The sequence below is a fragment of the Larimichthys crocea genome, chromosome III (assembly GCF_000972845.2).
Source record: "Larimichthys crocea isolate SSNF chromosome III, L_crocea_2.0, whole genome shotgun sequence".
NCBI classification, from domain to species: Eukaryota; Metazoa; Chordata; class Actinopteri; family Sciaenidae; genus Larimichthys; species Larimichthys crocea.
Genome location: NC_040013.1, coordinates 48,521,263 through 48,546,385, shown reverse-complemented (window position 1 = coordinate 48,546,385; position 25,123 = coordinate 48,521,263). Strand labels below are relative to the sequence as shown.

General features: G+C 41.0%; 1 protein-coding gene across 10 annotated transcripts in view; it reads right to left on the bottom strand.

The window, feature by feature from the left end:
* Positions 1–335: 335 nt before the first annotated feature.
* arvcfb (ARVCF delta catenin family member b) overlaps positions 336–25,123 on the bottom strand; it is a 191,075-nt gene continuing 166,287 nt past the window's right edge. For 7 of the 10 annotated variants that reach the window (XM_027275604.1, XM_027275619.1, XM_027275626.1 and 4 more), the window contains 9 exons: positions 17,372–17,499; positions 15,842–15,992; positions 15,382–15,574; positions 12,565–12,676; positions 12,144–12,231; positions 11,063–11,116; positions 8,981–9,072; positions 6,802–6,914; positions 336–3,446 (listed from right to left, as the gene is read on the bottom strand). In XM_027275604.1, the coding sequence (XP_027131405.1) occupies positions 6,813–6,914; positions 8,981–9,072; positions 11,063–11,116; positions 12,144–12,231; positions 12,565–12,676; positions 15,382–15,574; positions 15,842–15,992; positions 17,372–17,499 (920 nt within the window). In that variant the 3' untranslated portion in view covers positions 336–3,446; positions 6,802–6,812. The remainder of the gene's footprint in view (positions 3,447–6,801; positions 6,915–8,980; positions 9,073–11,062; positions 11,117–12,143; positions 12,232–12,564; positions 12,677–15,381; positions 15,575–15,841; positions 15,993–17,371; positions 17,500–25,123) is intronic. The other 3 variants (XM_027275646.1, XM_027275638.1, XM_027275650.1) reach the window with 3 other exon arrangements.

The window sequence follows — 25,123 nt, the reverse complement described above, 5'->3', positions numbered from 1 at the left end:
CTGCTAAAGATTTGGACATCAGCTGGAGGGAATCTACACTGAGGCTTTAACCCTGGTCATTTTTCCTTACACCACCCCACTGCCTGCATCACTGCCTAAAAATGCAAGTGTACAGCTTTTCCAGAGCAATAACCTCCCGATTACTCGAACATCTTTACTTGTTCCTTCTTAAAAAGCAGTTCCAATGCAAACTGTTCACTGTGAGGCTTTTAAATTCTGGGATGAGTTGTGATGAACATTGTAGCCTGTAGGACATGCTATAATGACTTTGGACCATGAGTCTTCCTGGAACTTAATGACATAATGTAAAATAAGACACAGAGCCAAGCAACATCTTCTTTCCAGGCATGATTTATTGAAAACACACCAAATTTATACTCTACAAACCAGTATTTTTTCCTTTATGTTTAACAAGCGTAATATTTGCCTCTGGGTATTAGTAAAATTAACATAATACATTCTGTCACTGTGGCATCGCTTCTGCTCGCTACGAAAGCATTAACAACTTTACTCCTCTAGGAAATCAAAACCACTTTTCGAATGACTCTATCTTTTTAAAAGTTTATAATACAACGTAATACAAGGCAGAAACTCACCAACAGTCTAAACTACACAGGGTTGGTGGGGTGGGGGTGCAGGGTGAATGAAAGAGTGAGCTGGGTGGAGGAAATAGGGAGGGAAGGTGACATGGGAGGAGAAGGGGGGAGAGGTGAACAGACAAGATGGAGAGATGACAGTTGAAAAGGGAGGAATAAAGTTATATAAAACACACTTATCTTTATCTACCATGGAAAAGGTTAAGGCACATGATAGGTACAAACACATCTGCTACTGAGTGTTACAGTTACTTTATTTTGACGGTCTTGAATCAGTTATATCTACACAGGTAGGTTTGATTGATTCGATGTGTGTCCATGTCCTGCATTGATTTCACAGCACAGTTCCTTGGTTCTTTATTTTGTAAATGTACACCGCACATCCACAAAACCAAAAACCCCTCATATGAATGCATGTAAATACGACTCCAGATCCTTTGGTTGTGGTACTGCGAAGTGCAGTCAAGAATAGACAGTCATATGGGTCTTTGTTGCAAGGGTTCAGTATTGTCCAATGAAAGCACACACTTCTGAGGACACACAAAAGGGATGCTGGGTATTCTTGTAATTTTTTTAACCTCTGAAATTAAAATTTATACAGTATGTTTTTTTTGTTGTTTTTTTTGTAGTTTATTGATTTTTACCACAACGTACAACTTTGTAAACACTGTGTAAAATATGCAAGCTTTTTAAAGTCACATACGTCACAAAGAAAAATCAGACTTCAATGCAGGCACATGCCGTTCGCCTTGATGACGCATGAGTGAGACCGACTTGGACTGGATTCTCTTCCTGTCTCCTGTCCACAGTGAAATCAGGAGACAGACTTGAGGCTGGAGAGGAGACTCTACACATTACCGCTTGATTTTGTGTGCAGTCTCTCCAAGCAAGAGAAGAATGGCAACACGATTCTGTAATTCTCTCTGCTTTTCTATATCATAACTGCCCACCCTAAAACGTTGTAAAAATATATACTATATGACCAAATTTGATGTTTTGTTTTGTACAGTGCAATGCAACTCTTTCATTTCGCCTTGAATATCCAGATCCACTCGTCCACCTATATTCTCTTCCTGCACATGAATGAATTAGTTAATATCCAAATGACACCACAAAAAAACTGGCACTTGGAAAGAATAGAATATAAACATCTGTACAGTTTTTCTTCATGCTCACGACTGAATATTTTTCTTTAAGATGCGCCAGTGAAGGAGGGTTTCTAGGTTGGTAGCTTGGTATGAATGCATTGGAAAGAAAAATTAAGGGATCTTTAATAACACTGCCATTTCTTGTCTATCCCATCACCCCTGTCTGACCTCTGACCCCACCAGAAATTCTATTACAAAGATGCACGGGCTGTCAGACAACATGTAGTTCAGTGCCACTGCAGATAAACTTTTTTCTGTAACTTTTTTTTTGACAAATACAAAATATAAATAGGTGATCATCGGCGTAACTCGATAATATTTGACACACATTTAAGTTACGTGGTTATTTCTTGTTTACAAACATGGTGAGCCTTTATCAAATGAGATGTGCTTTCCAAACAATGTGATATTAATATACAGCTAAGAAATCTGTAATTTTTGTTGTTCTTTTTTTCCTTCATTTTTCCTTTTTTTTTCTCCTTTTGACCCTAATATACATTTATATAAAACCCAACAAAAATAAAAAATGCTTTTAGATCTATCCTTTCAACAAGAGAACAATCGTCTGCCTCTTTTTTTCAGAAACACAAATCATTTATAAACAAAATGCCTTATATCCTCTTTAATACACATCATTGACAAAGAGCAACCCAACCAGGAAACTCGTGAAACTGCGTCGCTACACAACCTGAGTGGTTACCCAAGAAACCACAGCTCTGTGAGTCAGGGTCAACATGACACTCGGCTCATACGTGGTGCCGACAATGAAATAGAGTTTTGTTTCCATTTCAGCTTAACTTTTGCGATGCAGTGTGAACAGAAACTATGATTCCATCTTATGTGCACACGCCGTCACTTTCCTTTCTCCAGACCACAATTTGCAGACTCCTCACTTTATAAAATAGACATCAATCACCTGTTAACCACTTTTGATTTCAAAGCATCTCAGTGCACTTTTTTTTTTTTTTTTTTGAAAAAACACAGTGAACCAAATGGATTTTAAGTCTATGAGAGCAGGCTGCTGGGAGTACATGTTTATCCACTATGCTACAGCTCTTTGCAGGCTCGGTCTCTTTCCTTTCCCATCTTCCATTCCCGTTTCCACGCCACCAATCTGAAAATAAACATTCAGTGACCTTCAAACACACCAGTCCATACCTGTTTGCATCAAAATACCAAAGTTTGGCAGCAAACTGAAAGAAAAATTCTCCAAAACCCACAAAGTTGAGGCATGAACTTCTTCCAGATGTGAAAAACTGAAATAAAAAACAAACAAAAAACATCCATTTCCTGTTTCTTCTCCTACAGGTGTCCTTCCAACGCACGTTCCTTTTCCATTCACTTCCTTCACTTCACTTTGTCCGTCCTTCATACGTCCACTCCTTCACCAGCACCGGCCTCTGTCAATTTCTTGTCACCCGTAGAGCTCAACAAGAGTCAACACTGTAAAATTCACAATGTCCAGTGGGAATGTGGATATGTGAAAGTAGTAGGAGTAGTCACTTTTTATTCTTTTTTTTTTTCAAACATTTTCTGAAAAGCATGAGAATGCTGGCTGCTGCTGGGTAGTCGCTGTTGTGATCTTTTTTTTTTTTTTAATCCTCTTTTCTGTACAAAGTCCAACTCCAAAGATGAGCTCCATGTGAAATGGCAGTGGTGATATGAGAGATCCTCTTCTAGCTGGGGTGTCATTATTTTAAGCCTGAAGCACGTGGACAAGAGAGAGATATATTAGAAGAGCCACACACAGTTTGAAATGACAGTAAGTCTGAGTCTAAAATGCTACATATCTACAAATAATGAATAATAACTTAAATGCTATAGTTATTTATAGGATGAGGTGGCATTATGGCGTCTATGTTTTTTGTTACTGTTGACAAGTTCCATTAAAAGACCAAAAACCAACAATGAGTTAGTCAGTTCAGTTTCACTGTTCTCATCAACCTCATGTCCAGCCACAACAAGCAGCTGGTGAAGCACAGCTCTTTAAAAAGCTTTGTTAGCTCACTGTTTGCTACCCAGCAGACAGAAACATAGCGATTTTCTGGTGATCATAGTGGTGGCATTAAGCAGCCACCACTCTGCAGTTAGTGGTGACCAAAACAGAAGTAAAAGCAGAATGAATCATGGATTGTGAGGTTTTCCGGAAACAAGACTTCAAATGAATGTTGCCCTGTGTCTGCTGGAGGTGTAAATAAGGTTTGCTAACCAAAACCAACTTTCAAAAGCTATAATATGTCAAATGGGAAGTACAGTTACTGGGAGTGCTGAAGAACCTCCAACCTCAGGTGGAAGCCTCCATATTAAAATGTCCAACTTCAGCAGAAATAAACACGTTTTGGTATATAGCTAATTTTCCTGTTCATGACAACTGTTTTGATGGTGTTTTTTTTTAATAACTCATCTGTTCAAATTATATTAAGGCTTAAAGGTATGCATAATTGCATAACTATGCATTGATTGGCATAGCTAGTGGGCGCTGCCACAGGTAGTTTTTTGAGCAACAAGGCTTCATTCATCCCGCCTTAGCTTCACCCACGCTCCACATCTTAACCCACGCTCAACATGCCTATTTTTTGGATTAACCAGGAGCTAGTGGAAGCAGGACTGCTAAAACAGAGAAATCCAGAGCTAACACACTCAACGACTCTACAGAAAACTATGGGCAACATCACAGAGACTCAATCAATGTTTTATATAGTTTATGCATAGCACCAGTGGTACACGTACCATAGTGCCAGTGGTATAGAAGAATATGATATATCAGTACTGTAGATAGCAGGATCAGATTATTGTTGGTTTTGGTCTTTTCATTGAACTGGCTGACAGTCAAGAAAAATCATGATTATCATCAGCTATTTCCATAATCATTTCATACTAAAGTATTTGTTAAGAGTAGGAACCAATCATTTGGCATGATCATAGTACTTGACAAACCGCATCACTGTCGAGAAACACTTCAATCATATCATTACAGATGGCAAATGGAGGCAAGAGACAGCAAAACAGATGGCTCATGTGTTGGATGTAATCCTGCATGTGCTGAATGGAATGAAGAATTCTTACCTGATGCTTCTCTATATTACCTATAACATTTTTTTTGGTGGCTAAATTACAGTGAATAGCACAAATCATACAACTGTCTCTCAACAGTCACCACGTGATGAATTTCCTGTGATAACGCAATGCATGAAGATGAAAGAACTAAGTGGATGGCCACCGGCAAAATTGACTGAGTTCAGAAGATGAGGATGAGGATGAGACAGTGAAGTCTGACAAGAGGCCCGTGGACAACAGCAGTGAGGAGGATGCAGAGGAACATAAACTACTGCTGACAGAGTAATGACAACTACTGAAGCTCACCCAGATCAGCCTGCAGCTTTGCAAAAGGCATGTAGTGGAACATTTAATGGTTTGTCTGTTTGGGAATTCAGTCAAACAAAGCAGGCAAATGCATAAGGCCAACAGTCCCTGTGAATAAAATATGTACAGGTTTAAAGACTACTTTAATTTTTTATACCTTGTGATTTAGGTAACAAAATGTTGCTACTCTTTCCTAATACAGCAAACAATTGAGCTACAGAAGAAATTCAGCTGTTGGATGCGTGGATGTTCATGTGCATTTGATTCTCTCATCTAAAAAAGACAATCTCTGAACCACAAATGTCTTGAATGTCTTTCTTTCTGTAACTTGCAAGAAATTCTGATCATCTAAACGACACAAGAAGACCATTAGTAGCCATTTATATCACAAAATCTAACACGAAATATTCAGATCATCCACTGAGACCTTAAAAATGTATGCAAAGTGAATTCATGTGAGCTCACTCTCTCATTACGTCTCTGCCTCGGACACATTACGTGTGAGTGGATAATGCGTGAGTTTGTGTGTGTGTGCAAATTATATGTGTTGGCTTTCATGATCAACTAACATGAATTATTTATCTGAAGTCATCTCGCGCTAACTGAAGAAATGGTGTGTGCGATGAATGTAGACAGAGAAGTGATTGTATGCATGTGTGCGTGTGTGTTCTCTCTCCCTACAATGTTTCATTAAGGGATAAGTGAGTCCCTGGAGGATTCACCTGACGTGTAGAAGAATGATTCTGCTTTGCCATCATCGAATTTCAGCAAAGGCTGTCACTGGAAACAGGAAGTTAAGTTAAGCTAGATGTACATTCCAATGATGGTGCTAAATTGTAAAAAAAAAAAAAGAGCAAAGCCTGTTTACTTTGATGATCCAGGTAGAACACATGGAAATAAAGAATCATCCTTGTTTTGTATTGTGGTGTAGAGCTACTTGTTTGGCATGTTTGGCTATCTCAGGTGATGAGTTTGGCTGGAGTGCTGGATGCAGAAATACAATAAAAAGCAGGACAGAGCTGAAAACATGACCCTAAACTCTGTCATCACCCAGGACAGCTGTCAGCTGAGTCTTTTGTATACCCGTTAACTAGTTTGTCAATGATGTGCCCCTTGACTTTGGAAGTAACGCTACTACAACTGTAGGAAGTAAGATAGTTAGACATGCTAACGACTGAAGATTTTAGTCTCAACAAGCTGAAACAAAAGGCGCCACACAAGAAACTCCTTAACACCAACTATCACTCTGAATACAACCCCATGCAAGCTGCTTCTATGTGGAAAAATCTAAAGGCTGATCAAGTGAGGAGTATAACAAATGATGCATACTTAAATTAAAATACTGGGACCAACAAGTAGTGATTGTCAGTATATTTCTGAAGTTGTTTCTTTTCAGATTATTCTTGTAATCACATTTTTTGGAGCACCACCTTACCTAAAAATATTGTATGTATCTAAACCTCAACCTACTGTTTTCAAATGGCAGCGAAGTGTGTAAATTATCATAAAAGAACAAGGTGACTTCTCTAGCCGACTGCTCTGGGTGCAGGGTGACAGCAGGTCTACATGATACAGAGTGAGGGTGAAAGGAACACAGACGGAAACGTTGGACAAACAGGGAATGAAAAGGATACAAACCAACTCAAAAGGTGAAGGTTGTTATTTTTGTTGTGCTTTTATTTTCTCACACCTACCATGCATGCATTTAGACCCAGGAGTCAACAGGCTGGGGTTTAACATCACAAGCGTCCACCAGACTGACCGCAGGCCTGTTACTCCTTATATAGTGTTTCCTATTTGTGTCATTCTGTCGCCACAGGAGGACGGGTTAAAAAAAACACAGCAAAACAAAGAGGTCAATACATTTTACATATACATACACGCACACACACACACACACACACACACACACACACACATCCAGGATCAGAGAAGCCAGTGTTAGTTCCCTGCCTTAAGGAGAGCTTGGAAAGGAAGTCAGAGTTATTACAAAACAGCAAAACAAACCATGCAAATGAAAGGGAGAGAGCAGTTTCAACAGTCAAGTTGCATTCAAAGCGAGCAGAACACCTCTGGGAAGTACAGACGGCAGACTTAGAAGACAGCTTTGGAGTAAAGCTAGAAGGCCTGTACACTCTGAAGACAAACACAACTGTTTACTGTAGTGACAGTATAACTCCAGCTCTAGCTGGTTCACTAGTTACCTAAATATGAAATCATGAAGAGTAAGTGTCAATTAAAATGGATTTTTGAAGCCTGAGATCAGTGTTGAGTAGTGAAGCTGCTGTTATATTAGCAGCTTTGTAATGTCCTCCCGATTACCATACACCTTTTGTCCCCTGAGGTCAAAAATGATCCCGCCTGGTTTGATCGTTATTTAAAACATATAGTATAAATCGTCAATCAATTCTGTGTTACACCTTTAGTCTTACTTCAGTTCAACCCATTACCACAAATCTTTCCCATCGTTTTGGAATTTAGGACCAATAAACCTTGTTTACATGAAAGTATAAAAAGTATAAAAAGTTGTGTTATGAAGCAGGTTTCATTTCAGGTTGTACAAATTGATGATCTCCCTGATTAGCAATGTTAAAGCTGCAACAGAGCCCATTTCTGACAGACCAAAGGTCAGAGGTGCAACAAAATGAATACAGCCTGGCGTTAAGTTCTGAAATTCAACCAGAAAATGGGTAAGAATAAGATCTATTTTCTGATTATTAACCATGTCAGTAGTGATGTCATTTGATTTGACTTTGAAATGAAAAAGCAACAAGACAATTCATGAGGCCCATACATGTTAGAACAACAGTATAATTTTAACATGACTCTACACTGAGAGCAAAACTAGACCCAGCTTTAAGGCTAAAAAACAAAGTACCCTTCTTACAAATTAATTTGTAATAAGCAAAAAAAGCACACCCTTCATACAAGTGCTACATGCGCACTTGGTCTGGTGTGACCAGCATCTACTTCAGCTAGATATTGCTTTGTGACATCACCACGTTCTGTCACTCTCACCGTTAGACGACAGTTTAGCATTTACTGTGGGCTCACAACACTGTTCACTTTATGATACTGAGCTGTACACTTCTTATTGTATGAATTTAAATAAAAAATGTTACACTTATACTTCAATTTAGTTAAACTATCATAAAGTAAGTATACCCAATTCAGAAAAACTACCAACCAATGGCAAAAAAACCTCACATCATTAACTGGACTGTTAACTCAGCACTAGACTTCATTTTTTTAGTCTGACTTTTTGATTCTTTCATTCTTGATTGCATTCATTGAACTATCCTCTTCATCTAGCACTAAAGCAGATCAAAAACAAACTACAAAAACTACTTGAGAATCATTTGACACATGGGGCTATTATCCTGTAACTCCTCTTTGAGGCTGGATAGCCAATCAGCTCAATAATAAACAGACTTTGGCTGCAGTGTGAAATGGCAGTATAATCATCAGGCGACCACTTGATAATGCAGCAGTCTGTTCATTGTCGCGGCAAGGGTCGTCTCCACGAGGAGCGGCTGTTGGCGGTTCTTTTAATCAGTCTCAGATTAATTACTTTACAAACACCAAAAGCTTACACTCAATTAAGTGGTGGCTCGCAGATCTGAGGCTGTCCACAGCGCTGAGCTGTGGCGGGCAACATTAACAAAGAATGGTAACTTCCAGCCTCTTTAAAGAATCGATAGGATTAAGAGCTTCTAATGAGGACCACCACAGGAAACATGAAGAGAGAGAGAGAGAGAGAGAGAGAGAGAGAGAGAGAGAGAGAGGGGACAGTGATAACATTTCAGTGAGACATCATTATTTCATCCTCTATGCCCCGATCCCCCCTGGAGACCAGAGGAGGCCTGCCTGTACCTTTAATGGCTCCCGTTCTGTCAGATCCACTGAGCCATCGCCTGTCTTGTATTTGCAGTCCTTGTCCCTCTGGTCAATGGTGGAGTAACCATCTAATGAGGTCAGAGAACAATGGTCAGTTAATTCCTCTCAATCCTCCATTAAATAAGAAACAGTGACAGATCGTTTATAGTGTCATCTTAACCTGTGTGCGTGGCATGAGTAGAGGTTTGCAGCACTGGAATACTTGCTGGACAAGTAGACTAAACACCACATTCTTAGCTTGTGCTTGTCTAAACTTGCTGGCACTCACCTAGATTTACCAGCACAGTAGGATTAAGACAAGGTAGATCAAGTATTTTCAATTGGTACTTGACCCTGTCCTCATAACCGACTTTCAAAATGCACTCTTACATATTCCAGCTCAGGGCCAGTAGTTACCAGACATCTCGGAGTCAGGAATCAACCCAAACTGACCCCGACTTCTCAGAGTGAAGCATACTATATTTCATCCCACTTTTAGGATTAGGAGTTCAAGCACTTTGTCAACATTCCTAAACCTTGAAAATGACTTGAAAGGAGCTCCAGAGATTTCTTAACCTGCTAGGAGTTGCCAAAAGAAGGCGTTTAGAAACAGGAGGACATTCCTTGATGACAATTGGATTATTGTGAATATATTACCAGATTTCTTTGACTAAACCTGTGCGAATGCAAGTGCATTCCGTTCCCTGTAAAAACTGCAGACATCTCAACCTCACAGAAACATGGAAAATGTAGCTTTGCAACAGTAACCATGAAGAATAAAAGATTTGGGTCTGTTACAACCAACGAGTTCAGCTTTGATCACCAGTACAGCTCTTCAGATAATGTGCTAATTCATTCATTTCTCCACCACTCAGCGTGAAGTGCATTCATACAAATCATGCTTATTTATTATTTCAGTCATAGAAATAAAGACGTGTTCATGTTGTTGTCATGCTGGGTGAGATTACACAAAGAGTTTATCCCCATTTGTAAGGTCACACAGGTTAACAGGAGGTGTGTTGCAGTATCACAGGTGAGCGTGCACTACTACACAATACAAGCAAAATATGACACTAATATTGACATTGTATAACACTGATTGGATAGAGGTTTAGGATATGTCACACATTACATTACATTGCATATAAATGTCCTGTTTAAGCTGCATGAGTTGCCTCCAGTATTCCAGAAAATAGCTTAGTGACATATATCATCTTGGGATTTAGGCTATATATATTCGTAACGCACAGAAAACTGAAGCCTGCGCATAAAAATGTTGCTATTTTCTGCATTTGAATTTCACTGTTTAATACATCAAACTGCAACTGCCTAAAACTACAATATGTCATCATAAGCTCTACCTAACAGCTCTGAATGTGACATCACATCATCTCCTGGGAGTCCTTTTCTGTGTTCAAAGTCGTGTAGAAAGTCTCATACATGTCCTACTTTGTAGTAGGAGTGTTTTTAGTCCTAATTTAACTTCCAGCACAATTCCTATGAGGGATTGTTAGACATTTGATAAATATGGGCCCAGAGGCTTGAAGGAAAAACCAGCATGTTATACCCTAAGATTAGATCTTTGGTAAGAGGATGAAACCTCAGAAAAGTTACTTCTTCACAGCAAACACTCTTGATTCCATCTATAATCCCCATAAATCACAAAATTATTGATTTCTATATTTTGAACAACAGCAGGATTATTTACTTTGAAAGAAGCACGGCAGAGGAAATGTGCCCTATGATACATTAAGAGTGTATTCATTTAAGTGGAGAACCACCCACGTCTTATGGTGTTGAGCTTCAAATGAAGGCCCAGCTTTGCACAAACATCTTTTAAGAGAGGGGTCTTGCATACAGCATCAAAGAGTGCCATGTCTAAAGCTCGGTCCAAAGCCATCGTGTCGAGATCAGAGTGTTCAGTGGTTTGAATGTACAGATTAAAAATAATATCTTGGCAATGGTTAAAGAACTAGTAGAAAAGAAGTCGAATCAGAGACGAGTGTTGGACACTGGAGAGAGTTTAGAGGAGTGCTAGCTCTTCCTTGGCTAAGGACGATCATGCAGTCTGGCTCTTACCTGGACCCAGCTCATCCATAGGTATCATATCACCACTGCCACATTTCCTGGTGCCTGAAAAGCATTCATATGCCATTTGTACAAATGAGGCACACACACAAACTGAGTCATTGAGCCAAAACGCTGCTGCTTTTCAGGGTAATGGTTCTCGGCCAATGACTGAATAATGCAGAATTGAGAGTGGGCAGGCATGAGCACTGCGATTAATGTGCATGTATGGATGTAAAAAAATAAAAAAAGGCTGCTATGCTACTGACTCCTCTGTCAAAGAGATGTTTGTTGTTGGGCCAATGTACTGCCAAGTCTCACACCCTCCCCCACATATTGTGTACTGCTGCTGTTAGAAGACCTCTATGCCAGTTTTTTCATTGTGGATACAGCTTTACACGCTTACTTAAGGGTGGGGACATTTTCATTATCGCCAACCTTATTATGTCAATTTCAAACACACTGCAGTCTACATCTAAAACAGGAATATTCTGTCCAAACTAACTTTGAGAGTGTTGAAAGCTTTGCTTCAACAGCAGCAGTATGTTGTTCAAAGCTCCATCGACCATTTCATGTGCTTTATGAACGCAACATAGAACACACCACAGCTTCACCACACAGAGGATGAGAGTAGTAATGTGTCAAAGCACAGGGCTTCCATTTAGCCATGAGAAAAAACACACATGACAAAGGACACACACACAGGATCACACGCTGTTTTCAAATTACTGTTAGTATTAAATTTAAACCTGCTTTGAGGACTATACAGAGGGACACTCCATGTCTGGACTAATTTGATAAATTAATTGAAAATGTACCTGATCAGTAGGAACCAATGGGCTTTGAGGTGATTGCCATAGACAAATAACATTTTTATCTTTGTTATTTTCATGGGTTTGTTGTCAATATCTAAAATCTACAATAGGACCAGTCTCATATTTTCAATGAATCACTGGATTCCTGTGTGGTCTTCAGACTCTATCAAAGTGAATAATAGTGACATTTTTCATTTTTTCTACCATATCCCACGGACTTAGTCCTCTAAAGAGGTGAAAACAGTCACAATCACACACGCGCGCACACAAACACCGACCTTGGTTCTTCTCCATGAGGGGAAGAGTGGTGTCGTCGTAGCCTGGCTTGCCATTCTTGGTTGCCTTCGGGGTGGTTGTCACCGTGGGCTGAGAGAAGAGGCAGAGCCAGCAGCATGTAAACACAACATCATACTCAAACGGGAACATGTAGAATTCATTTTTGCCCTTTCAGTGGCAGTATAGGACTGAAGTGAGGAGGAATTTGACCATTTCACAGGCTGACAGATAAATATTAGAAGTTGACATGTGTGACATTAACGGTCTATGTTAATCTCAGTAGTGAGGAGCAGCTCATAGTGGGATACTTCGCTGTTGTGCACAGTGGCTCTTCTTTAAACTTTGTGTCTCTAAATATTTCAGTAATATTTTTAACAATAACAAAACTTAAGATAAAGATTATACAAAATGACACTTCTGTACCTGGAAGTGGCTCTTGTTCCAGCCGTCCTTGGTCAAAGCATTCCTCAACTCCTTATAACTCCAGACCGTCTGCAGCACGTGGGACGCTGCCTTCGTTTCACGAGCTGATTGGCTGAGTGGGCCACAAAGACAAGGAAACACATGAAGAAACTAGACGAGTGCACTCAGTAGATTAAAGATCTCTGTCAGGAACCACCACCACTGTCAGGTTCAAGATTCAGCAGATGATGTGAAGAATGTAATGGTATTAAAACTGAGCATCCTGGCTTCATCTAACTGTGAAACAATAAATGGGATGATAAGTCCAAACTTCTACATTTAAACATAGTTTAGTATTAAGAATATTTTGTTATTCATCTAGAATAATCTTGTTGCAAACCCCTCACTACATTTCTTCAAAGCAAAGAAGAGTTGAGTCTCACTCAATTGCCCCTCCCGGCTCACTTATAGTCAAGATGATTGCAAACTAATCATGCTTTTCTTTTGTGGTTCATTATATATCGGATGTATTACACATATCAGATGCTCCAGGCAAGATGAGAGCAAACTTTTCTATGGATGTTTTTGACAAAGGCAATGTCACTCCATCACTTGTCCCCAGCGGGAACAAGATGGCAAACTGGAGCAGTCGTTGATCAACTCTGGGCCCGACAGACGAGGCGAAGAGGAGCGAGGAGTCAGCAGTTGGTATTAAACAGAGCAGTCAATAAAATTGGTTTTAAAAAATTGTGAATAACTGCAGCCATGAGAGGTCCATGAGTCAGTATTCAAGTCTGTCGTTGTCTGTCTGAGTACTGACACGAGGTGTTTTTTTTTGCTACAGTCTCTGTCTTGTCTTGGACTCGGGTTTTCCTGAAATAACTTACTCCTTCAAAACAGTATCTGTTTTGCTTAAGAGATAATTTAGTACATTTTCCATTGGCAGTCCAGGAGAAGCTGGAAACCGTCATTTATTTTCATAATTTAATTTAATTTCAGCTGTTCCCACATTAGACAGTGGGGGGATGGAGCTGGCTATGTTAAGTCTAAGTTAAAAATAGCTTTGTAAATAAGTCTATAAGTGTGTAATGAAGTGTGCAGTTTTTAAGTAAACAGTATCACCACATTTGATCCTGCAGTGTGCACTTGCTTGCTGTTTGGCTGTTGGATTCAGTAGTATGTCAGATTAGGTGTGGGCAGAGACACACAAGGAAACACATGATCATAATAACTACTGCAATTTTAAAGACAGAAAAAAGTGACGGCTCGGGGTGCTTGCACACTGCTGCTAAAAGTCATTGTCTTTATTCAAAGATGTTGAGTCCCCTGAGTGGCTCCAGGGTCTAGTTTGTAATTCATAGCCAGATGAGTGCACATTTCCTTTCATTAGCCACCTCTGAGCCACCAGTATTAATTACATGTGGGTGTGGGCCTCACTTCAAAGAAAGCTAATCTCATGAAGCTGAGAGGAAAAACAAACAGCTATTTGGTCAGTGAATGAACTACTGTATGTATATTCATGCGAGTCAGAGCAACTCTCTGTTTGATCAATACTTCATCACACGTGGACGCCTCTTTGATACACTTCATTTTGAAATGGCTGACATTGTGGGAATATAAGACACCTGTTGAATGAATATCTTCATAAACATCTGTTGGCTTTCACGAACAGGCTGTTGAGGAGCACTTTGGCATTAGCGGAACAACTACACACTTGTACAAGCAGTAGCTTCAGAGGAACCCCACTATAACAATGCCCTCCAGGTCTAAAAGCCTGTTAATAAATGTGTGGTGGGTGGTGGTGGTGGTGGTGTGTGGGCTCAGACTTGTTAGAGTATAGTCTTGTGGTAGCCAAGCTTGGCCCATTAGAGACACATTACATTATCCTCCATGAATACTAATGTGAGCTCATGATGCAAATTGTATTCAAGGTCACACTGTAATTATTACGTGTATAATGTCTCCATGGTATATCCACACTTCAGGTGTGGTTTACATAAATATGATGATATATGTACTGTTTGGTTCACTGATTGCAGTACAGACTGTGTGACCTACGGTAAGAATGAAGTTACGAAAACACACAAGATAACAGTAATCACCTAGAATTTACCAGACATGGTGAGTTTTTTGGCATCCTTTAGAAAGCTTGCATTGTGATTCGTTACCTTTGCCAGGCTAAACCCGGAGGGGATCGCTCATTCGGCCCTGTGTGTCTGTGTGTGTGTGTGTCTGTCCACAGCTTGCATACTACTAGATCCACCAGCCTAATATATTTTGTGCACAGTCATGCTCAAGGACCTCTCGTGGGTCACACTTTTATAAAACCCCATTTTACTGACTGCTCTGTTTTATTCTGCCATTGACTGCTGCCTCCTCATTCTTCACTAATTGGCCAGTAGGGTGCACAAGTGATCGACATGCATGCAGACATGCCACACTACTTTTGGTTGTGTTGAGCTCCAAACTACCTGTCACAGTCTTTTCCAAACACTGCATCCAAACACATCATACCATCTGCTTTATATAGACACTGTCTCTCCATATAGACTGTCTACTCTGGTTACACCTTGATAATGTAACCTAAATATATCCTCTTCATTTAACTACTCTCATGCATACACATTGGACATGCAGCCTGTCTTTCACTCCCTGATTCACAGACACACTTGGTGGAGCTCTGCACTCAAGTGCACTCTCCTCCATTTAATTAGATTTAATATATAAGTCCTCAACAAATCTGGTTTACAATCTTAATCTAAATGAAGATTCCGATGTAATCAACATTAGCAACATGAATTACATTCACTGTACAGAGTGTGAGGTGTAAAGCCTCACCTGGTTCTGTTGATGGCGACCAGCTTCTCAATGGCCTGAGCCTGGATGAGGGAACGAGCGTTTTCAGAGCTGTCAGTGACAATCTCATGGATGGTGTTGAGGATGGCGACCACAGTGTCCTCCTCCAGGTTTTTGGCTGGCCGCTGCTGGCCACTTGGCAGGTTGCTCACCAAGTCCCGCATGGCATAACTTCCTGTATGGTGGAAGTATTTTTTTTTTACAGTTAAGCAGATAAAAAGGTTTCATCTGATATGTCATCAAATTAAATAAAAATATTGGCTAATTATTTCAAGTATATTGTTAAAAATAGAATCCAATAGGAAGATTGTATGAGCTGTCGTTTACAGTCTATAATGCTTTCTGACTACTTTCATGTAACAATTCATGTAACAAATGAAGGCATCTCTTCAAGGCTGCTATGGACCAGAGGAATAATTATTGTACTGCTCATGCTTTGTACCGATCAGGTCCTTGTTGCGGCGGTCGATAGACAGGTTGCGCAGGGCGATGGCCACAGCTCGGACCACCTTGTCAGAGTCGGAGCGCAGCAGCTCCACCAGGATGGGAAGACCCTTCTCCTTACGCACTGTGGCTCGGATGTAGTTGGACCACTAGAGGGCAGACAAAGGGCATGGTGTGACTTGTTTTTTATAATTTTAACCTCTAACGTCTAGGGTAAGCTGAGTGAGCGCACACTGTCAGCAAAATCCTGTAGACCTACACATTCCCACCTGGGAGCTCCCAAATGTGGCTGCATGTCTTTTCTTTTGACCACTGGGAAAACTCCACTGGAGTCCAGGTCAGGTCTATGACACCAGTCAAGACATTTCTTATACTGTATATGCCTTCATGCTCACAAACACACAACCGACACATACAGACACACATACTCAGTCATTCACTTACTAACTGCAAGGCAGCTCAGCACTGCTGCCTGAGTATGACTAATCCACGACATTACACAGTGGGGCTGTGAATGGACATGTGATATAATTTGTCTTAATTTAAACATCAGTAGATTTTACTTCTCATTTTTTTGTAACATGAAACATTAAGTTTGACATGAAAGGATTTCTCTTCTAAGCACTGGCACCCCAAGAGATGTAATTAACCAGACGACAAGCACAGCTCAACCACCAGGTGGCAGTAGTAAGCCTTAACAACCAGGTCGATCCAGTAGTACAGACCAGAGCAGTTTCAAAGAACGAGGAGAGCTTCAGGAGACAGCTCTGATATCCTCTCGGGGAGTAGGGACATGCTTTGTGCAGCCACCACATGACAGTGTGATGGGTTAGCGGCTCTGCAGGTTCCTGAGCCTCTCCAAGATTCAGCTGATCGGCTTCAGCATGAGAAAATACGGCAAAAGATGTTCACCTTAGTTGAAAATCACTACTCCAGAGGAGTGGACGTTAACTCATGAAACAAAAAAACAGACTCTTCGGATAAAAAAGTTCAGATGATTTCCATACTTGAGGTACAGGCTTGGTGCTGCTGATGAATTCAGAGGACTGACGGTCGTGTTTACAGCCTGACACACAAGTGTTAAGAAACGTGCTGCCATGATAATGCTGCTGTGGGCTAAATACAGGCAGTATCCTGCTGAAAAACATAAGTGGCTGCTCTTGCCTGGGGTGCTGCACATAAACTGGCATCTGACAACTAGCCTTCCCTGTTGATAATTCACTGCTGCCTGCAAGTCAGACAGCCTCTCAGTGGCCCCACAGACACTCTAATTGAAATAAATGTCTGGTTCTGGCTGTAGAGGTTCTCACATCATCCATCATCAGAAGCAAACATCTAACAGAGATGAATGTTTGGTGTACATTAATGAACTAACCATTCCTGACCAAGACTTTCAATCCAAGATATCTGCTACTAGAAGGTCAATGATGAGAACAGAAGTTACAAAAATTCAATACATAAGTCAAACAGTCTAAAAGTCAGACAGAGCATTATCTGTTTGTTGTACCCTCCCCGGCCCTGGACTCACGGTCCACTGTCCAGCGCTGAGGTTTTGCAGGGCCCCGGCAGCGGCCTCCAGGGTGTTGTAGTTCTGGCTCTCCGTCAGCAGAGATAGGTAGAGCCTCACCACTTCGGGCTGATACAGCAGCTCAAAGCCTGGAGGGAAATACAGAGAAACACACACACACACATATACTGGTTAGACTTCCTGGCAAGACAGACAGGCCAATTAGGCTGTGTGAAGGTACACGCAGTACAGACCATAGGGGGAGTTCTTTGGCAAGGGGAAACAGGGAAGACCGTAATGCACAGTAGCTCTGGTAACGGATAACCTTGACAAAGGCAACGAAATTACTGTTGCAGCTTATTTTGCAAAGTTTAAGTAAAAATGTACACTGTGTACATGGAATGGAAATTTAAGTCCAAGCTGTCCACCTGCTACAATAATATGCTGCAACACCTTGATTAAGAATTGCAGGAACAGCATCTTTCCTCTTAGTAGTTCTGAAGCATTATGATTGAGTGTACTTCAGTATTATAAATGAGGAGAACGCAAGAAGGAGAAATTATTGATCCGACAGCACTGACCAAACCCGGAGCATTCGAGAGGGAGGTTTATCTCACAGGCACATAACACATTCCACCACAGTCAATCATTAGGCCTCCCTCTGATGGAAGCGTAATTACATTATCAGCTATTAGACAGTGCAGGCACAGAGAGAGACAGAGGCGTCGAATCACATCAAATCAAATGTATTCATCCAGGGTTTTGTACTGATTTTGCACAAACAGGTTTGTCACCGACTGCTTTACATGGGTTCAACTAGACATGAAACAATTCAATTAAAAGAGGTAGAGATTTTAGAGCGAGGATGTTTCTTCTGTCAAGGTCATTATGAGCTGTTTATCTCTGGAGGGAGTCATGCATTTTTAATAGCTTGATACATCACACTACAGGAAGGAAAGACATCACGTCGGAATTTGACAGCTGGAGCATGTTCAGGTTTTATTTTACTTAGAAAACAATGAAGTGCTTGGCTTCAAAAGTGATGTAAAAACCATGTTTTGTTGTCATGTTGACAGTCTATTAATCAATGGTGAAAGAAGAAACAGATCAAAATATTAAAACAAAGCCAGAAGTATGGCCGCAGTGCTTCAGCAGGGGGCACAATCTGCTATGACTCACTGAGGCTTTGACAGACTTCTGCAGTCCAGATCACAAGTTAGATAATGCTTTGAAACTGGTGGTTAAAATCTTCTTTAAAATAAATACTATTTCTCCAGCAGCTTCCTTCCTATCCTCTACAATAGCACACAGGCAATTTCAAATCCCTCCAGGCTCAAATTAAAGAAAATACAACCCACTTTTTCTTCCCATGTCTTCTGAGGCCAGAATTTCCAAGGTTCTATTTGAAAACCCCTGTATTATGTGGGCAGGGATATATAGTAACCCTATTTGATTGATGCACAAGGGCTGACAAGGCCCTCAGTATTTTCTGAGATGTAGAAATAGAGAATCTTTTTGTAATGTGAGTGTGACTTTGGGTCTAAAAGTGTGAATCAAAACCCTTAAGAGGGCATCTTAAGGTAACGTCTCCTTTTTTTTTTATTGACTTACTTTTTTTAAGTAGAAGAAAAGAAAACAGTGAAAGAGGGAAGAGTGTCATTTGTGTGCTTGTGAGGTATGAGGGAAACCAACAAACTGACATTTGTGCCTCTAAATTCACATCTCACACCCATAATTTGCAGAGAGCGGAAGCCTGGGCGAGCTCAGAGATTGCCAGATTCAGACAGAGCTACATAGTTGTTAACACTCAAAAAGCAGGGTTTTCATCCCTGCGGCGTTTCCACTCGAGATCATGCCAAGCCTGCTTCAGAATTTGTGTGGGAGTAACTGCCAGGTCGGGAAGATGTTTCTTTATATTGCTGCTTGACAATCTTGAACGTATTTTCAAAGAAGCAGCAGAAGAAGAAGTCGTCTTGCACGAGACCCCGGTTGTAACCATGTGCTCAAGCATGAATCACATCAGTAGGTTTTCTCAGGGGCTACGCAAGAGGGGAGTCTGCAAACCAGACAGTCAGCAACATTCTGCATGCTCCTCATATTTCTGGGTCTACTGGGTGCATACTCAGCAAACTGGAGACCATCTTGCAGGCAGTCCTGTTGACAGACACTTCATCTCCAAGGCAGATTTGCTCTGCACAAAATGTCAGCCATGTTGAACCTATGTTGCCAAGTTCGCCTGCACTCTAAAACTGTGCCTTTTATGAAAGCATTTTTGTAATATAATCTGCAATTCCACATTTCCTCCATATTGTAATTCCTGTGGTCTTGGTCTGGCAACCAACTGAAGCGACTTATGAAATTGGCATTTTACAAATGAGGAACTCAAGACAAAAAAGGCATGCACTGTTCAACAAAGGAGGATGGGAGTGGAGGGGAATTCACTGGGCCTTTAAACTAATTCCTCTATCCACAGCAGAATTTCTCGCTGTTGGGCCAGAGAATCTCCTCCAGAGCTTTCATTCGGTGCCGGAGCTTAATGTCAGCACCGAGCGCTTCAGGTCTCTCCTAGCAGCACTAGGCAGGTCGAGCTCTGTTAGCAACCATATAGTGTTGTTCTTCTTGTCACCAGTCATCTCCTGCTAGCCTTTTGGCCTGCTAGTTGTCAGTTTGTTAGGCAGAATTACAATCCAGAGGAGGAGCAGAGCTGTCAGTGTGACGTGGCCTTGGCTTTGCTGAGGGCGACCCACAACCCTGGATTCAGTGACAACCTGCAAACATGATGCGATTACTTAGGTACAGATGTGTCTAGTGGTGTAGTGTGGAGTGTATACAACTACACTTCTTGTTTAGTTAGTACAGAAGACTCAGTATAATCAGTACAAACTCTGGCACCAGAGGTGGAAGAAGTATTTAGTTCTTTCCCAGACTTAGAACATAAGAGTAGACATCCCACAAGTATTTGAGATAATGGCTCATTGTTTTGGTTTTGCAGTATTTAGTCACTAAAGAACCAGGAATCTGCCTCAGCAGTTTGTGGAGACCAGATCTTCAGGTGAACATAACTGTTGCAACTGTATTTCCTCGATGTGTAGGAAGTTTGCCATATCAACTTAAAAGTAGATTATGCTTTAAAGAGAGCACTTATTGCAGGTTTTTTTTGGTAACAGTGATCAAGGTGGAGCTTATACAACCTTACATAACACTGTAAAAAACAACCTATAACAACCGATCAAATTTGCACTTTCATCACCTTTTGTATGAAAAGTATTTATCTGCAGAGTAACCAGTAACTACAGGTGTCACATGCAGGCCCTGTAGTAGAAAGTCCAAGATCACCTCAAAGTAACGAGTAGCTATTTAAGCAGTAAAAAAAAAAAAAACAGAAAAAAAAATTAGATCCTTAGAGACTTAAATCACAAGGAAGTAAACTTCATTGACTTTCAAATTCTCGGCTTTGCTGCTTTTCCACTACTGTTAGACACATGTGCACAAAGCAGCCGATGACCTCCAACCACCTCATGTTCACACACTCGCCAAATTAACGATACAAAAATAGAAGAAAATCTATAAATGAATACATTATAGTGTAACTAACGTGAGTGCCAACTCCCGATGAGCTGAGCCCAGCGTGTCTATTTCCCCTGCTTGTGTATTGGCGTGGTTGACATCACACGCAACTGTGGCCCCCTTACAAGATTCCTGCTGAGCTCTGCTTCATTAACCGTGCTGAGGGGACAAACACGCACAGACTGCACGCACACATGCACGCAAATACAAATGTGCATTGGCACAAAATGCTCGGGAGATCTACGCTCATCCCTAAATGAGGTGAGAGGGGAGGAGCAGCAGGTTACTTTTCAAAGCTGGAGATGACAGTGACAACTCCTGCAATTGAGGCGAAGCTCAATTAGTGGCCGGGAAGTGAAGAGAAGGGGCTTTGCGGCGCTGCAGTGTGTGAAAACTGGGTTAGAAACAAAGTTAAGTTGAAGTGATTGAGTGCTCAAAGCAGAGCTAAAGCATTCATTTGGTTCAAGTAGCTTCACTATTGGCTGCAATTAAAGCCAAGGTGTAGCGGTGTGACAGGCCGGTAAATGATAATGGATTAACTGGTGGGTGAGGAAGGGACACACACACTCATACATGTATGTGAACAGACTCACACACTCAGACAAACACCTCACTGACTAAATCCTCCCGACCATCTGCTTTCCTCCAGGACAGTTGGCTGTATTTGTGCAGAATTGGATACACACTTCTGCAAACACCTCTGTACACACAGACACAGACACAGACACACACACACACAGACACACACACACACACACACACAAAGCTCTCGCCCGGTAATGTCAAAAAGTGATGTTCATCGATCCAGTCTGCCTACAACACGTACAGGGTCTCTTCCTCCTTCTACACAAGCGCTGTTCTATCTCCATTTATTTACAGCTCCGTTTTCCAGCACACAGCACTTCCATCGAATCAGGGGGATGTGATGGTGTATCACTTTCTACAACTCATAGGGGAGTTTTACAGCGCTGAGAAAAACTGGAGAAAGATGGAGGAAGATGAAGAGAGTGGCAGATGGGGAAAAAAAAACAGAAAACAAACAATGGAATAATGAAAAAAACTGTCGTCCTCAGTTATTTTTCTATAACTGCTTTTTGCTCATCATTCTACGTTTGCGGGACTATTGTAATAAGACACAGACTCTGACCTTTGCACTCCTGTCTTCATTGAAATGCTGGTGAAGTGCAACACTGTAAGAGAGGGAGCTTTCTGATGTTGCTCTCATTATTCAGTGTCTTTAGGTAGGTGTCGCAGAAAGACGGAGACATGAATGACAGAGTAGTGCTGACCACATGGTCTCACTCTCCCCTTACCCGAAACACCCGCATAAATAAATGAGGCCATTACAGTGGGGAAGCCTCTAGCCTGCAATCCTCTTAGTCTCATTCCACATCTGTAACTCATACACATTTAACCCTGTCAGCCCCCTTTTTATGCATGTATCTTTATGTAAGTACACACAGGCGTATTAGAGAGTGCTACAGTGCTAATGAAGACTTTCGCAGGACAGAGCTACAGCGAGGCGGTGGCAAAAACAGGACATCATTAAATGTAGCATGCCACCGGTATAATAACTGTTGTGACTGTCGTGTTCATTAAAAACCAAAAGGGTGTCGTGGAAATAGAATTTGATTTGAACTCTTGTTTGTATTTCTTAAATGATATCCACAATTTTAAATCAGATCTAAAAGAGATTTGTTATTTTGCTACCTAGGAAACTTGACTAGATGTGATCAATAATGGTCTTTCTTCCCCTGAGCCTTTATAGATATAGCTAAACCATAAATTATGGATATATGAAGTTATTGTTCCTTGCAACTCACTGTTGTCTCTCTGTTTTTGTTTCTGCTTTGTTTTGTTCGCTCTGTTTTGTTTCTTACGTACATGCCTGTGTGTGTGTATGTGTATTCAGCCCCCAAGTCAAAAACAAGCAATGCTGAAAATATATTCTTTTTATAATAAGTGAGAAAAAGGTATATTTTCTCCACATATGTGCTTACTATATGATACTTACAATGAATATTTGGTGCTTCATAAGGTGGCGGTCACTGATATACTATAAGTGTAACCTCAGTATAGTTATGCACACACCTGAGATGTTTATTAAAAGTGTAGTATTTTGATAGACAAAAGTATACATGAACACACCAATAGTATCATTTCATTATAGTTATGCAGACCCTGAAATACACTGGGTCGAACTTGAGATGTTTCAAGAGCACTTTAGTGCACATACTGAATATATACAACTATGGAATAAAAAGTGTAGCTTCAGAAAATATACTGTGCACTGTTTTTGTTTGTTTTGCTACAGAGGTGTTAAAAAATACCTTCAATAGTTCTGCCTTGAGTTTGTAGTGTTGCAAATAATGCCCACTTTATATATTTTTTTACGCTGCTTGAAAGAGCATCAGCTTGATGGAGCTTACAGACAATTTCAGTGGTGCAGTGCATAAAGGATAATTATAATTGGATAGGCCGTACTGCATTTAAACCATCTGTAAACACAGCCAAACCATACAGCTATGGTTCATTGGGCCACATTAGGTTTCAGATCTACATATAAGGACACATAGTGAATGCTCTGATGGAGGGTTTATTTGTCAAACTGTCAGTAAAATGACCACAAATTGGTCAAGACATGACATTATTATGATTATAGCGTTACATTTCTTTTTTGGCAACAAATACGCATAAACATTACTGAATAGTCTCTATCAAGAAATATGTGCAAATAAATAAGGTTAGATAGCACCATACATGTTTAAAATGGACAGCTGTATCCTTGAGGATGGGTACAGTGGATCTTTACTTAACTATAGCAAGAGAAGGTTACATGCATGGAGGATTGACAGAGGGCAGAGAAATTTTCATTCTATTTGCATTCTGGAGATGTATCAAAATCTCAGGGATATATGTAACCAGGCTTTGACTTGTGAAGCACATTAATGCTGCGTCTAAATCACAAGGTTACACTGAAAACAAACATTTGTTTCATATAACGTTACACTGAAAACAAACATTTGTTTCATATATAACATGACCCATGTCTTGTTCAGTTGATTTAAAACACACAGTTGTCCTCATCCTAAGCAGGAGGAACAACATGTAATGGAGGCTTGCATTCCCTTTCTCTCCACATACCTCCCAACAGAGCCGAAACAGTGTGCACTGCCAGGCTGAAAAGGCCGTTCAACCCCTTGGTCACCCCTTCAAACTGACAGGGTCCAGGAGTCAAAGCTTCATTTTCTCCTCCTGTATCCAGTTGGCCTCTGTCGCATATTGGCACCTCTATGGGCAGCCCCCGGGGCACCAAGCATTAGCATACCCACACAGTGGTTTGGCCTTAGTTTGTTGGATGTTGACAAAGAGAGGCAGAAGGTGGCAAATAGCCCATCTCTTGGATGGCTACCCATCAGCTTCGGGCCACAAAAATGTCCTGGTGTGATGGGACTGATTTAAGACACTGGAGAGAGACTTGGGCAAAGAGACAGAGTCGGCAGAGAGGGAGAGATATCGCTGAAGGCAAACGTGCAGTGCAGACCCTCTCTCTGCCTCTTTGCCTCCCGTCATCTTTGCCATTTCACAACAGGGGTCCTGCTCCAGCACTCCTAAACGTCTGTTCCAGGAAAGCTTGTTTCCTACTATTTAGCACAATAGAACCCTTTTCAGCAAGATGTTTCTGCAATGACAGGGGAATACTTCCTCTTTCCTGTGCCGATAGGCCAGCAAAGTCCTGCTGTGGGCTTTTAGTCCAGAGAGGACACATCAACACCGGTAGCATGCTGACAAACTGACACCAGATTGTCTGAAACGTCTAAACAGTCCTTTATAAAAGTCCATCGGAAGTGCTCCATCTCTCCCACTACAACCCCTGAACTTTGGACAGGAACACAGAGCCAGTGGGTCTCCCACTCTTGAGCCATAGCTGTATTAGGTTTTCTGTGGTTCGCTCAAGAATGTGCCTTGCAGCTACCCGGGCCTCTCAGTGGATCAACAGTGGTAATGCTCTTGTTGTTTGTTTCCAATGTTCTTCGTGCTAATGTAATAGTGTTTCAGGGCCTGAGGTGAAGGTGTTTATATTAGAATCTCTGTCAGATGTTATTTCCCTTCGGATGAAAAACATATTGACAAGATATGTTACTTTTCAGGTTGTGTGGAGTATAAAAAGCCTTTCATTACAATTTGCCACTATTCAGCAAATTG